The sequence below is a fragment of the Scyliorhinus torazame genome, chromosome 22 (assembly GCF_047496885.1).
Source record: "Scyliorhinus torazame isolate Kashiwa2021f chromosome 22, sScyTor2.1, whole genome shotgun sequence".
In the NCBI taxonomy this organism is placed as follows: Eukaryota; Metazoa; Chordata; class Chondrichthyes; order Carcharhiniformes; family Scyliorhinidae; genus Scyliorhinus; species Scyliorhinus torazame.
In genome coordinates this window covers 68662787-68675041 of record NC_092728.1, presented here as the reverse complement: position 1 = coordinate 68675041, position 12255 = coordinate 68662787, and the positions used below count along the sequence as shown (strand labels likewise).

General features: G+C 41.3%; 1 protein-coding gene across 1 annotated transcript in view; it reads left to right on the top strand.

The window, feature by feature from the left end:
- The first annotated feature begins 832 nt into the window (after positions 1-832).
- The window catches only part of cacna1ba (calcium channel, voltage-dependent, N type, alpha 1B subunit, a), a 949382-nt gene continuing 937959 nt past the window's right edge, over positions 833-12255 (top strand). Inside the window, exons 1-2 of the mRNA XM_072488273.1 lie at positions 833-1509; positions 3592-3697. Of these exons, the coding sequence (XP_072344374.1) occupies positions 1241-1509; positions 3592-3697 (375 nt within the window). The 5' untranslated portion in view covers positions 833-1240. The remainder of the gene's footprint in view (positions 1510-3591; positions 3698-12255) is intronic.

Here is a 12255-nt window from a genome sequence, read left to right as displayed (position 1 = left end):
GGGGTGGCACAGAAGGAGGGGATGACACAGAGGGTGGCACGGGAAGAGGGAGGGCACAGGGGAATGGGTTGGCATGGGGGAGAGGAGGGCACGGGGAGAGGAAGGGCGCAGGGAAATGGGTTGGCACAGGGGAAGAGGACAGGGGTAGGGGTGGGCACAAGGAGAGGAGGGCAGAGGGCGAGGAGGAGGGCACAGGGGAATGATGTGGCACAGGGAATGGGGTGGGCACAGGTGGAGGGTTGGGCACAGGGGATGGCACATGAGGAGGGGATAGTACAGAGGAGATGATGGCACGGCAGTGGGGGTGTGAGCGTGTGATTATGGGGGCACAGGAACCCACCGGGTGGTCCTGGGGGGCGGGGTGAAGTTTGCATTGTCGAGAGATTTGTGTAAAAGTTTGATGTGGCTGCGTTGGCGGCGCGCACAGTGTTAGATGTGCCCGCTTGCTGTGTGTGTGTGTATATATATATGTGTGTACGCGCGTGCACAGCGCGCGTGCACGCCGGACACGCCTGTCTTTGTTGGGCTTTGTTCCTGTTGGAATTGACCAGCTTTCCCGGGCACACCTTCAACCCGCCAGGCGAGGCAAAGGCTTTGGGCTCCGGGTGGCTCCTCTCCAGCGCTGGAGGAAGATGCAATTCCTGATGTGTGTTCATTTTTTTTTGTTTGATTTTTTTTGAAGAATAAAAAAGAAGCGAAACCAACATCACCCCCCCCCCCCCCCCAACCTGCCTAAAAATGGTTTGGAAATAAAGGTGGAGTGTTCTTGCTGATTGGCTTCGAGGAATCACATGGGTAGGTTTCTATAAGGGGCTGAGATTGGGAAATTTGGTTACTTTCAGCATCTGGAAATTGACAATTGCTCGTGTGTCGATTGCAGCTCGAGCTTTCAAAACATCCACACGCACGCTCACCAAAACAGGAGCAGACGTTTAAAGAGGCGGCTGTATTAATTTTTAAAAAACAACTGTTCGCTTTCCTGGGAGCGATGACTGGTCCTCCCAGTTGATGTGCGCTGATCCCACTGGAAGTTCTGGGAATGGGATTGAAGACTTGCCTCGTCGTCGCCCGGTGATGAGAGGAGGCTTGAACTGCCAGATCCACCTCGCCCCTTCCCTGCCTCGCCCGGTGCCCCCCTGCCCGCAGCCAGGAAGGGGAGACCTCTCCTTGCCTTGGTGATGCGCCCTCCTCCCGTGGCTAATCTGAGGTGGGATTTTAACGTGTGGTTTACTTTTCCAGAATGGCTCGCTTCGGAGACGACGTGTCAGCTCGGTATGGAGGCGGAGGTCCTGCCGGCGGGGGGAGAGGGGCGGCGAGCCGCCAGGGTGGTCCCCAGGCCGCCCAGAGAGGGATGTATGGCTCGAAATCGATGGCCCAGAGAGCCAGGACCATGGCTCTTTACAACCCCATCCCCGTCCGTCAGAACTGTTTTACAGTCAACAGATCACTTTTTATATTCAGTGAGGACAACATCATACGAAAATATGCCAAAAGAATAACCGAGTGGCCATATCCTTTTATATATATGTGTGTGTGTATATATATATATATATATTAAGACATCCAGATTGGAAACGATACAGGGAGGTGCAATGCTACCAAAGGTTAACCCACCGTTGCCTGGGCGTGTGCATTGATAGCTTGTGTGGTGTTGCTGTTCGTCTCAAAGGAGGCTGTTGTTTTCTATTTATATATAATCACAGTCCCTATTGATAGTATGTAAGATCAGCAAGTCTCGTCCACAGGCACACGCTGTCTGATTTACCGGTTTATGTGCTAGATACATGTTTTCCTTGTCCAGATGTGCTTTAAAGGAAGGAACCAATTCGTTAGCACCAGTCCACCAGCAATGGATTGGACCCCTTTTAAATTCTACTGGCAGACACTAAAATCGATAATTTTCGCATGTGGACGCCCCAGTGATTTTTCTTTTTTGGGTGTAAAGACCCGCATGCGTTCTCTTGCCAGTCTCTGTACGTTGAAGCCGAGCTAGCAAAGAAAAAACACTTGCAACGAACCGCACCGACCCTCGGGAATAAATCGGTGCTCCGATCACGCCCCGTTTGCTAACTTGTGCAGCATAAGGGTAAAAGCAAAGAGAGAGAGAAAAAAAAGTCCAGTGTTTCCTTGCATTCGTAGGGAGAAACTGCCCTTCCCGACACGGCAGATGGGCAGCAGTGTAAGAAGATGTTTTTGTGAGAAAGTTGCTGAATTTGTGTGTGTTTTTTGTTCAGTGTTCTGGCGGAGGGCGCTGTTCACTGCTCAGTGCCGCTGTCCAGGGTGCTGAAAGGCGCCCACGCATAGGGCGAGCCTCCTGGAAATGGCGAAGCCGGGGAGGCAGCAAAGAGAATTATCCGCTACTTAGGATAAACACAGATCAATTATTTTGACTGTGTGTGTGTGTGTGAAATACATTGTAGTATATCTGGTTATATACGTTATTGTGAGCAAATTTTATCGATTCCTCTGGTTAAAATTTGACCCAACACTGGTTCATTATTAATATGAGTTTCTTGATTTCACAGTACCGGGGGCGACTTTTTCTTGGATAAGTAGTTCTTTTGCCGGGGAGGTGATGTCATCTCCAGTGTCCCCAAACTTCAGCTCAACCAGTGTTTGCCCTGACTGCCAATTTGTAAAATAGCCCACAACATCAGGACAGCCTGTCTCTAATTCAAACTTACACCCTCAACTTGGGGGAAGGGTGTAAGTAGAATCATAGAATCATAGACTTTAGGTCAGAAGGAGGCCATTCGGCCCATTGAGTCTGCCCCGGCCCTTGGAAAAAGCACACTACTGAAGCCCAAGCATCCACCCTATCCCCGTAACCCAGTTACCCCATCTAACGTTTTGGACTTTGAGGGGCAATTTAGCATGGTCAATCCATCTAACCTGCACATCTTTGGAGTGTGGGTGGAAACCGGAGCACATGGAAGAAACTCATGCAGACATGGGGAGAATGTACAAACTCTACACAGACCGTCACCTGAGGCCGTAATTGAACCTGGGTCTCTGGAGCTGTGGGGCAGCAGTGCTAACCACTGTCCAAGAATGCCACCCATTGGTTTCCACAGTGCAGAAGGAGGCCATTTGGCTCATCGAGCCTGCACTGACACTCTGAAGAGCATCTTACCTAGGCCCACATCCCCCCACCCTATGCCCGTAACCCAACCTAACCTTTTGGTCACTAGCATGGCCAATCCACCTAAACCTGCACATCTTTGGACTGTAGGAGGAAACCGGAGCACCCGGAGGAAACCCAGGCAGGTACAGGGAGACTGTGCAAACTCCACACAGGCAGTCACCCAAGGTTGGAATCAAACCCAGGTCTTTGGCACTGTGCTACTGTGCTGCCTCTATTCAACTTTACTGGGGTAAAAGGTATACGTAATATCATAGGGATTATTCTGGAATTAAATATGCTGATTCTGAAAATGTCTACATCCTTATTGCCCGGGATTATTGAATGGTGGCAAATAATTACAAGTTTGAACCAAATTATCTTTTATTTCAAACTATGTGGTTTTACAAGTCAAAGGCAGAAATCAGGTCATTATGATTATGAAAGCTAATTTCCTTAACTTTACTTACTCCATTTGAATACATGATATTAGCGACCATTATTGCAAACTGCATTGTCTTAGCATTGGAGCAACACCTTCCTGATGGAGATAAAACACCAATGTCTGAGAGATTGGTGAGTACCTTTATGGTGGTTACATTTTTCAGGACACTTGCTATTAAACTGGCACTGAACACTCTACTCTCTAATAGAAGAGAACTACAGATTGAGTAATTTACATAACTGCCACACTCCCATTGCCTTTAAGTTTAAAGAATTATCCAGAATTGCACAGAATAGCACAGAATTGGACTATTTATCCCAGTTGGACCTATTCTTGTTCATGAGCCGTATGATTCTCATCCAATTCTATCAGCAAAAATACATTTTTTAAACATGTCAGCCGATTATCTTGTTATTCTGCTGTTAAACAAGAACATGGCCCAGTTGTGGTTCTAAAAATTTGGGGGGAGGGGCACTTTTTCTGAGTTATACAGAGACATATAAAGAATGTGAAACTTAGCTTTTGTATCCATTTGAGTTAAAGGAGGGAATTTTGGAACACAACCTCAAAAGTAAGAATAAACACTTTCAGCAGAGGCTACCCATTTACAAGCAACTCACATAAAACCACCTTAAACAAAACAAACAATCATACTTAGAGAAATAACAACAGTATAAAATAAATGAATTGGCAGCTAAAGCAGAAAAAAAGCTACTTTCCTCATGTAAGCAACAAGTGGGAATGGTCTTTTTTTCCTTGTCTCTCCCCATTTATGAAGCAATGTTTTAAACAATATCTTTATGAAAAGCACAATCACTTGCAAATGACAAATAATAGTAAAATAGTTACCTATTGAAAATAAAGAACTTACACCTTGGTGCCATGTGGAATGAATCCCATACTGGTTTTTAAAATCTCTTGAGTTGGTTATGCTGAGTGTCCAGACCCTACTTTTGATATATTCAAAAAAGCCCCAATTTCGCATTGTCAATTTGAAGATTGCTAATACAACATTACTGTCAGCAACGTGATGTAGAAAACTTTCACACAATGGGATCTAACCCGGCTCTCTCCCTGTGGCACATTAATCACTGAGACACATAATTGTGCTTTAATTAGGCAATAAAGAATGAGAAGGCACCAATTTGTTTTTTTATATGCTTCTTGTCATATGTTGGTGTTGACCAAGGTGAAACTAAGTGCTGGAAAGGTGAAGGTCAACTACAGTTCATATAAATGCAAATGTTTGCTTTAATTATTGCCAGTATTTGTGATTTTTCATCATGTTAAGTTGACAGAAATTAAAGATCTGTGCCTGAGACACATTAACTCACAGGTTTTATAGTTGTTCCGAACCAATCAAAATATCCTTCTGTCCATTAACTATAATCTCGTTCATTCACTAAAACTCAAATTGCAAGTGAAGTATCATTTTCTTTTACACTGGTTAATCAATTTAGTAATCAACCTCTAACGCTAGTGATTTTTTGAAAAAAACCTTACACTCCCTAATGTCTCATTTGATAAAAATGCTGCGCAACTGCACTGTTCCATCCATAACGTCTCAGATTTTATCCCCAGTCTGTACAATTACTTTGGCATTCTTGGGTTCAAGTGGGAAGATCACGCCGGATTCCTACTCCTAAATTTTAGCTAGTCACGTCTGCTGGAAAAAGCAAATATCTAGACATCAGATGAGAACATGGATGACCTTAGTGTTCCGACAATCTAATGCTTAGTGTCAAGTTCAACCATGAAGAACAGGCATTTGGCTAAGATACCAACCTGTGGAGGTATATTCCAGCAAGAATCAATGACATCAGGGAAAGAAGTAAAAAGGATTTTCACCTGATATGAAATCGTTTTGCACACTTAACAAGTCTTTTAAACACTCAGCCACAAAGATATTAGGATATTTACATTTTATAACTAGTATAAATGTGGCGATTTAGGACGTCAGCTTGTCCAATTGTATAATTCTTGATGAATGCAGCTTCGAGTGGTAACCATTTTGACTGGATTATAAAATATGTGAAATCTGTTTTTTAAAAACTTTGCCTAATTGGAGTCTGTCAACCGAATCCATAGTCCCTTGACATACCGTTTTACACAATTGGGTGGAATCACCTCCAAATACTGTAGTTTAATCAGAGTACAGCAAATGGCTTATTGATTACTTTTTTCAAAGCGGGGGTACAACAAGTACTAGCCAGATAAATTAAATAGAATGTTGCTTTCGTAATTGAAAAATAAAATACCGATTATGCTGAATCCAGACAATTTTTAAAAGTTTTAAAAACAATTGTCACTTTCACTTTGAAAGAAAGAGCTTCCACAGACATTTGCACACCTGACATTACTCACTAATTGGCTATTGTAAACAAAACTTTAAAACTGAAGTAGCACGACAATTTTCATGTGTCACTTGGCATTACTAAGTGAACTACGTTACTGTTCATATTTAGTATTTCAGAGAGAAGTTGTTACAAGATAAATGTTGTACTTCTTCACTTCCTGCTAGTTCACAGATTAAAAAATCAAAATGAAGCAAGGAGTCATTTGTGCAAAACTTAGTTTATGGACTTGCCATTCCCAGAGGGTGAAGTGTTTGAAGATGTATTCCCTTCAGTTTGTAATGTTTAATTGAGCAGTCTTCACTTGCCAGTGAAAGGCAATGATCTGCATTAGACCTGTACTTCTGACAAAGGGTACAAAGGGACAAAGGGTTTGTATACAGAGCTCGAAATGGCTGGTCAATGGGCAGCATTTTGCCGTAAATCAGCGGAGCCATCCCCATCTGACACTACCCTGGCAATATTTCACTGCATGGCTTGAATCAGCAGCTGGGCCGAATTGAGAATGCTATGTGCCTTTATCTCCTTACATACGGTGGCACTGCATCAAACTTGCTGTTATGCTCAGCAGTGTTGTACCACTCTGGCTTTTTCATGTTTTTTTATCAAGGCAATGGCTTTTTGAATAGCAACACATATGCTGGACAGTATTATTATTTGTAAAATTCTGCTTCTTAAGAGATTGTTTAGCAATTGCACAACAAAAACATATGCAACATATTGTGGCACACTTTGCAAATAGTAGCTGGCAACATCATGCCATTTCCGGGGGAAAGTATTCTTCAAATTAAAAGCATCTGTGCAGCACCCTGAAACAAAATCTGCATTTCAATTTTAAAAATAATTCATTGCAGTCAGCACCAACGTATGAATAATTCATAGTTTTCCAATTTTCTTGTAAGCAGACCAGAACATGGTGGTTAAAAACTAATCACCAGCAAGAGCTGGCAATTAGCTCAGCTGCACTTCTATTTTTTTTGCCACAAAAAGCGATGACAGTGGTGCAAAGTTTAAAGCACTGCTCGAAGGACAAGTACAGTGATTGCCACTTTGTTAAACGAAATACCAAGGAATGCAAGAAATCTGAAATAAAAACAAAAACATTGCTGGAAACTCTCAAACAGGTGAGATTATTTTCATCAGATCGTCGACCTGAAACATTAACTTGTGTTTTCCTCTCCCGGTTACTGCCTGACCTGTGGAGGATTTCCAGCATTTTCTGTTTTTATTTTGATTGAAAAATGGCTAGTGAAGCTGCAGCACCCAATCATTATTTATATTCAGCTGAGTGCATCAAACTCTTTCACTCAACACATGTTCCAGGCTCCTTGAGGAAAGTTTATTAATTCTGCTGTAAGTAGTTCCTGACCTGTTCCTGGTAATCCTGATGAAAATCAAGTTAAAAAAACAAAAATGATGCCTTCAGTAATGTATTGCATTCAGCATGCATTGGCACTGCAAGTTTAGTGTAACTGCAAATTAGCTTTGGCTTTGGATTGATGCAAATCTTATGGAGTGGTATTAAAGCCTGACAAGTCAGACCTGCTTCCCAGGTAGTCCCATGCTGTGTTACGATCCCAGTTGATGTTATAACCGGACAGGAAGATCCCAGAATGGAATCCTGGCTCGTAAGACCATAGCTTTACTTATTTTTAATAAAACATGGACGAATGGAGACACAGGACTGCTAATTAGTTATAACAAGAAAAAAAATATTTGTTCAACATCAAAAGTTGGATTATTTTAAAATACTCCTTTACCCCCCCCCCAATCGCCGATTTTAACAAGTACACTCAGATTAAAAGATTAACATATGTTACAAAGTACATCTGAAGACAATGGTCTCATTAACACAATAAAGTCCCTTTTAAGCACATAAGATGACTGTGGTCAAATATACGTACCCCACTCTAAACCCAAGTTAGTGTCTGTGGATTTCTCCTCAGAATCCCCCCATACTCCACTCCCCAAAACACGCTTTAAAATCCTCTCTCATAATTATGCTTTCTCTTAGTGGTTTGCATTCCGAAATGCAAATCAGCTACCATCAATGGTTGCTCCTGTATCTCATAAAGTTTTAATTTATTTACTTATTTTGTTTGACGAGTAAGGGAAAACCTCTCCTTTTGAAACAAACCATCCCGAATATCCATTAGCCTGACTTCCTTCACCAGTACTCAAACAAATGTCTGAACCATTCTGAGATCTATTCCTCTTTCTCATTGATTCTGAATGAGCACCTTTCACCTGCACCACTGCTTCAGTTTTCACAGCCATTTCCTTTTCAGATGCTTCCTTTGCTACTACTGCAACTGGCCTTCCATTTAATTTCTAACAATCTGTCCGAATATATCCCACCTTGTTACAATGGCCTCTGAATGTCACTTCCACCCTCAGCACCTTCCTTTTTGATCTGATGTGAATTTTTTTGACCATTTCTATATGTTCCATCTCTTTCTTGACTATTTGTTTTCTGTCCCCCTTCTATCCTTCTCATGTTTAAAGGATTATGGTAAAAAGATTTGGTTCTATGGGCAAGTTCATAACAAACTCATGCACACTAGGGAAACCTTTCTTGACTACATCATAACCTATGAAGCATAGACCTCACCAGCTTTATCTCCCAGTCTACTTTGTAAAAGCAATGGTCAAATTTATTTTGGACACTACACCTGTTTGGCTTTTCAACAGAAATAACGTGAGATTCCACATCCTTTTCCTCAAATTTTGGAAGAGCTTGTATAAATTTAAACATTTCCCCACTAGATTCATGTCTAGAACTACTTCCTTCCTCGCTGCCCTAGTTTAACATCCAGCATTTTAAATTGAAATTCTCTTTCTTCTTTTCCCTTTCTTCCATTGCTAACTTCACTATTTTCAATTCCCATTGGAAAAACTCTCACTTTGCCTATTTCCCTTTCTTTGTGTTTTCCTGCATCTCTGGTTCAAGTTTTCTCATTTCTATTTATTTTCCTTTTCCCATTTCCATGTCTAATTGTTTAATTTTTAATTGAATATTAGATAATTCAATTGCCTCACTTTTCAAAATGCTTGGTATATCTGACAACCCTGGCAATTTTAAATGTTTCGCTCTGCTTTCAATGGTGTCAGCTTTCCTTACCCCTGCAAGTAATCCCAACTCCAATTAATCTGCTAATTCAGTTAACTGACTGTTGTTTACTTTCTGTAAACCAGTCAATTTTACACCTTCGGTCTTTAGGGAAGCTTCAGCAATTTGCAATGCCATTTTGGATTCTAGCCTGTACAATATACTGCACAGTAACTCAAATTATTTTGCCTAGTAACTCAGTGCTCTATTTACTAATTTTAGGGATTCACAGATCCCCCCATTTAACAATAAATCCCAAAACAAGTTTTATTACTCACCATCCAGTAACTTGCTTTCCACATTTCACAATTTCCCAACAAATTATTACTAATCAACATCCAATAACCCTTTCTCCACGTTTTGAAATCCTACAGGAGCCCCAATATTTCTTACGATCCCAGTTGATGTTATAACTGGATGGCACAGTCCCAGACTGGAATCTTGGCTCAAAAGACTGTAATTTTTTTTAATGAAACATGGAGGAACAGAGTCACAGGACTGCTAATTAGTTTTAACAACAAGAAAAGTAATATTTATTAAACAAGAAAAGTTGGATTATTATGCAATAATCCGTTACTCTGCTCTTAACTTAACAAATAAACACATATTTAAAGATTAACATGGTTACCAAGTACATTTTAAGTTACAATGGTCTCGTTAACACAAAAAAGAAGTCCCTTTTAAGTGCATGATATGACTTGTCAAATACACACACTCCACTTTGAACCGAAGTTAGTTTCTGTGGATTTCTCCTCAGAAACCCCCGAGATGAAAGTTTCCAAACTCCACTCCCAAAAACAGGCTTTAAATTCTTCTCTCATTATTTGCTCTCACTTAACAGTTTGCTTTTCAAAATCCAGTCCAGGATTTTACACCAAACCCATTAGGATTTCTTTGTCTTGACTGCTGTGCAAACTGCTCACAATTGCTTTAACTCTTGATTTCCTGACTACTACAATGACAGCAAATATTTCATCTACCTCTGAAGTCCGCTGTCCCACTTTAAATCTAGTTACTGCAATTGTCTTCTTCAGAACATTTTGTTTACTCCTCCTTGAATCCATCTGAACAATACCTTGGTGTCTGTTCTCTTAACTTCAGGTGTCTTAAACATTCTTTCTGACCCAATTCCTTGGTTAGCTGGATTGTCTCTTGTTCCTTAGGAAGCTTGCATCTTTGGAACGCCCTTGCTGTGTCCAGCTTCCCCTGGCAGACTTGAAAGCTGTTCACTCCCCAGTGTCCTGCTTCCAACTTCCCACAAATTCAGCTAAAACAAAAACTGAAACGCTTCTCAACATTACAGGGCCCCAATTGCTAAGGAACACCCACATGCTTATGCCTTTTATTTATTCTGCACACCAAAACACCCTCTAAGCACAATAGAAGCATAGTTGAAACTTAACCAATCCGCACACATGCAACAACCATGTCTAGCATGAATCTAAGTATAGGTTTACCATTCCAGGCACAGAAATATTAAATTAAACTCACTGAAAGTGATACATTTTTTCTAATGTTTACTAACACAAATTTAATTCCCTTAAAACTACCTTTGTTTTCTTAACAGCTTCTTTGCTGTGTTGAGAGATCAGCAGGTCTTGACTCTCAATTCAGGGAGCATTTTTCCAATAACTGCAGTGAGGGTGCCAAGACACTGTGATTGTAATATAAATGCGCCATTAAAATGTAACTATTTGTGGCCATTGTATCTTTTAAATAATTTCTGGGATCATGTTCAATGGTGTAATATTTTTATATATATAGGCATGTCAGCATACGGGTTTGTGCCTGACATTTCCCCACCAAATGTGTTTCTGTTTTGGGTGGGCCACTGAGAGGGTAAAGGCATTGCTTGTGTAGCTCTACAGGGAAGACAGTGAAATTAAAGGACTCATCATCTGGGCCACTCTTGTGCACATACAACAGCTGACTTAAGGAAAGCACTGTGAAAGAATGACTATCAGATTTTCTGGCTTAGCTCCTCAGCTAAAGGATGTTATGTCAAAACAGAAGAGAAAGGAAGTGAGTTAAAAAAATTTGTGCAGGGGGAGATCGAAGAAATGTTTGTAGAAACCTGACGCTGTTGTAGGAAAATGAGAGCCTGATTTCCATGATGTTCATCAATATGCTGTATTTTTCACACTTCTACTTCCTATTCAGAATTGCCCATTAGCTCTTAGATGCACTTGTTTAGCACTGTCTCTTTGTGATACTACAATTATCCATTGGAGCATTCTTAGTTAAGTGCATACTTTGTGAAAAGTTGTAGATTTAAAAACTGATATAACAAAACTCAACCAGAATGAGGTGCTGAATGATAGTCTATGCTACTGGATGGAACGGTTTCCAAACATCTGTGTTTCCTTCCCTTAACCTGCCCCAACTTTCACCTCGATTGGCCTGACAATACTAAATCTAGTCGCAATCCTTTGTCTGTGGGCCGAGGCATTGCGTTGGTAAGATATTTCACCATGGCACGATAACGCAGCCAAACCTTTTTCTGTCTTCAGCCAACATTCTCGCTGTGCACTTTCCACCACCAGCCATTGGATAGCAATCAGAAGCTCGAACATTGGCTGTTTTGTCTCCTTCGAACATAGAACATTGCAGCGCAGTACAGGCCCTTCGGCCCTCGATGTTGCACCGACCTGTGAAACCACTCTAAAGCCCATCTACACTATTCCCTTATCATCCATATGTCTATCCAATGACCATTTGAATGCCCTTAGTGTTGGCGAGTCCACTACTTTTAAGGAAGATCCTTGGCCATGGGGCACTAACGCCAATTGTGTCACTCGTATTTTTAGTCCAACTGCGAGCTAATAATACAAAGACTTAAAATGGAATCTGATCAGTGAGACTCAGATACCAGAATCATTTGTAAGATTTAGGCTGTAATGATGTTTAATCTCCACTGCAAAGCAGGTACTACTTCTGCGATTTTGCTGGAAGTCAGACTTATTAATTTCACAGTGCTGGTTTCTATCATTGTCACCAGTAATATCTGTGATGCACTACCAATTACGACAAGACGAGAGTAGAGAATAATCTAGGCTTTATTAAGCAGAGATGTGTTGCCCCCTGCAGCTGCTACTAGAAATGGTAGCAGCTCGGTGTGCACACACATTTATACTCCACCTACTGGGCGGAACCAGCAGGCAGGGATCTACCCCCATACCTGTAGTACAGGAGCCTTACCGTATTACCTCTAATACACATATTATAC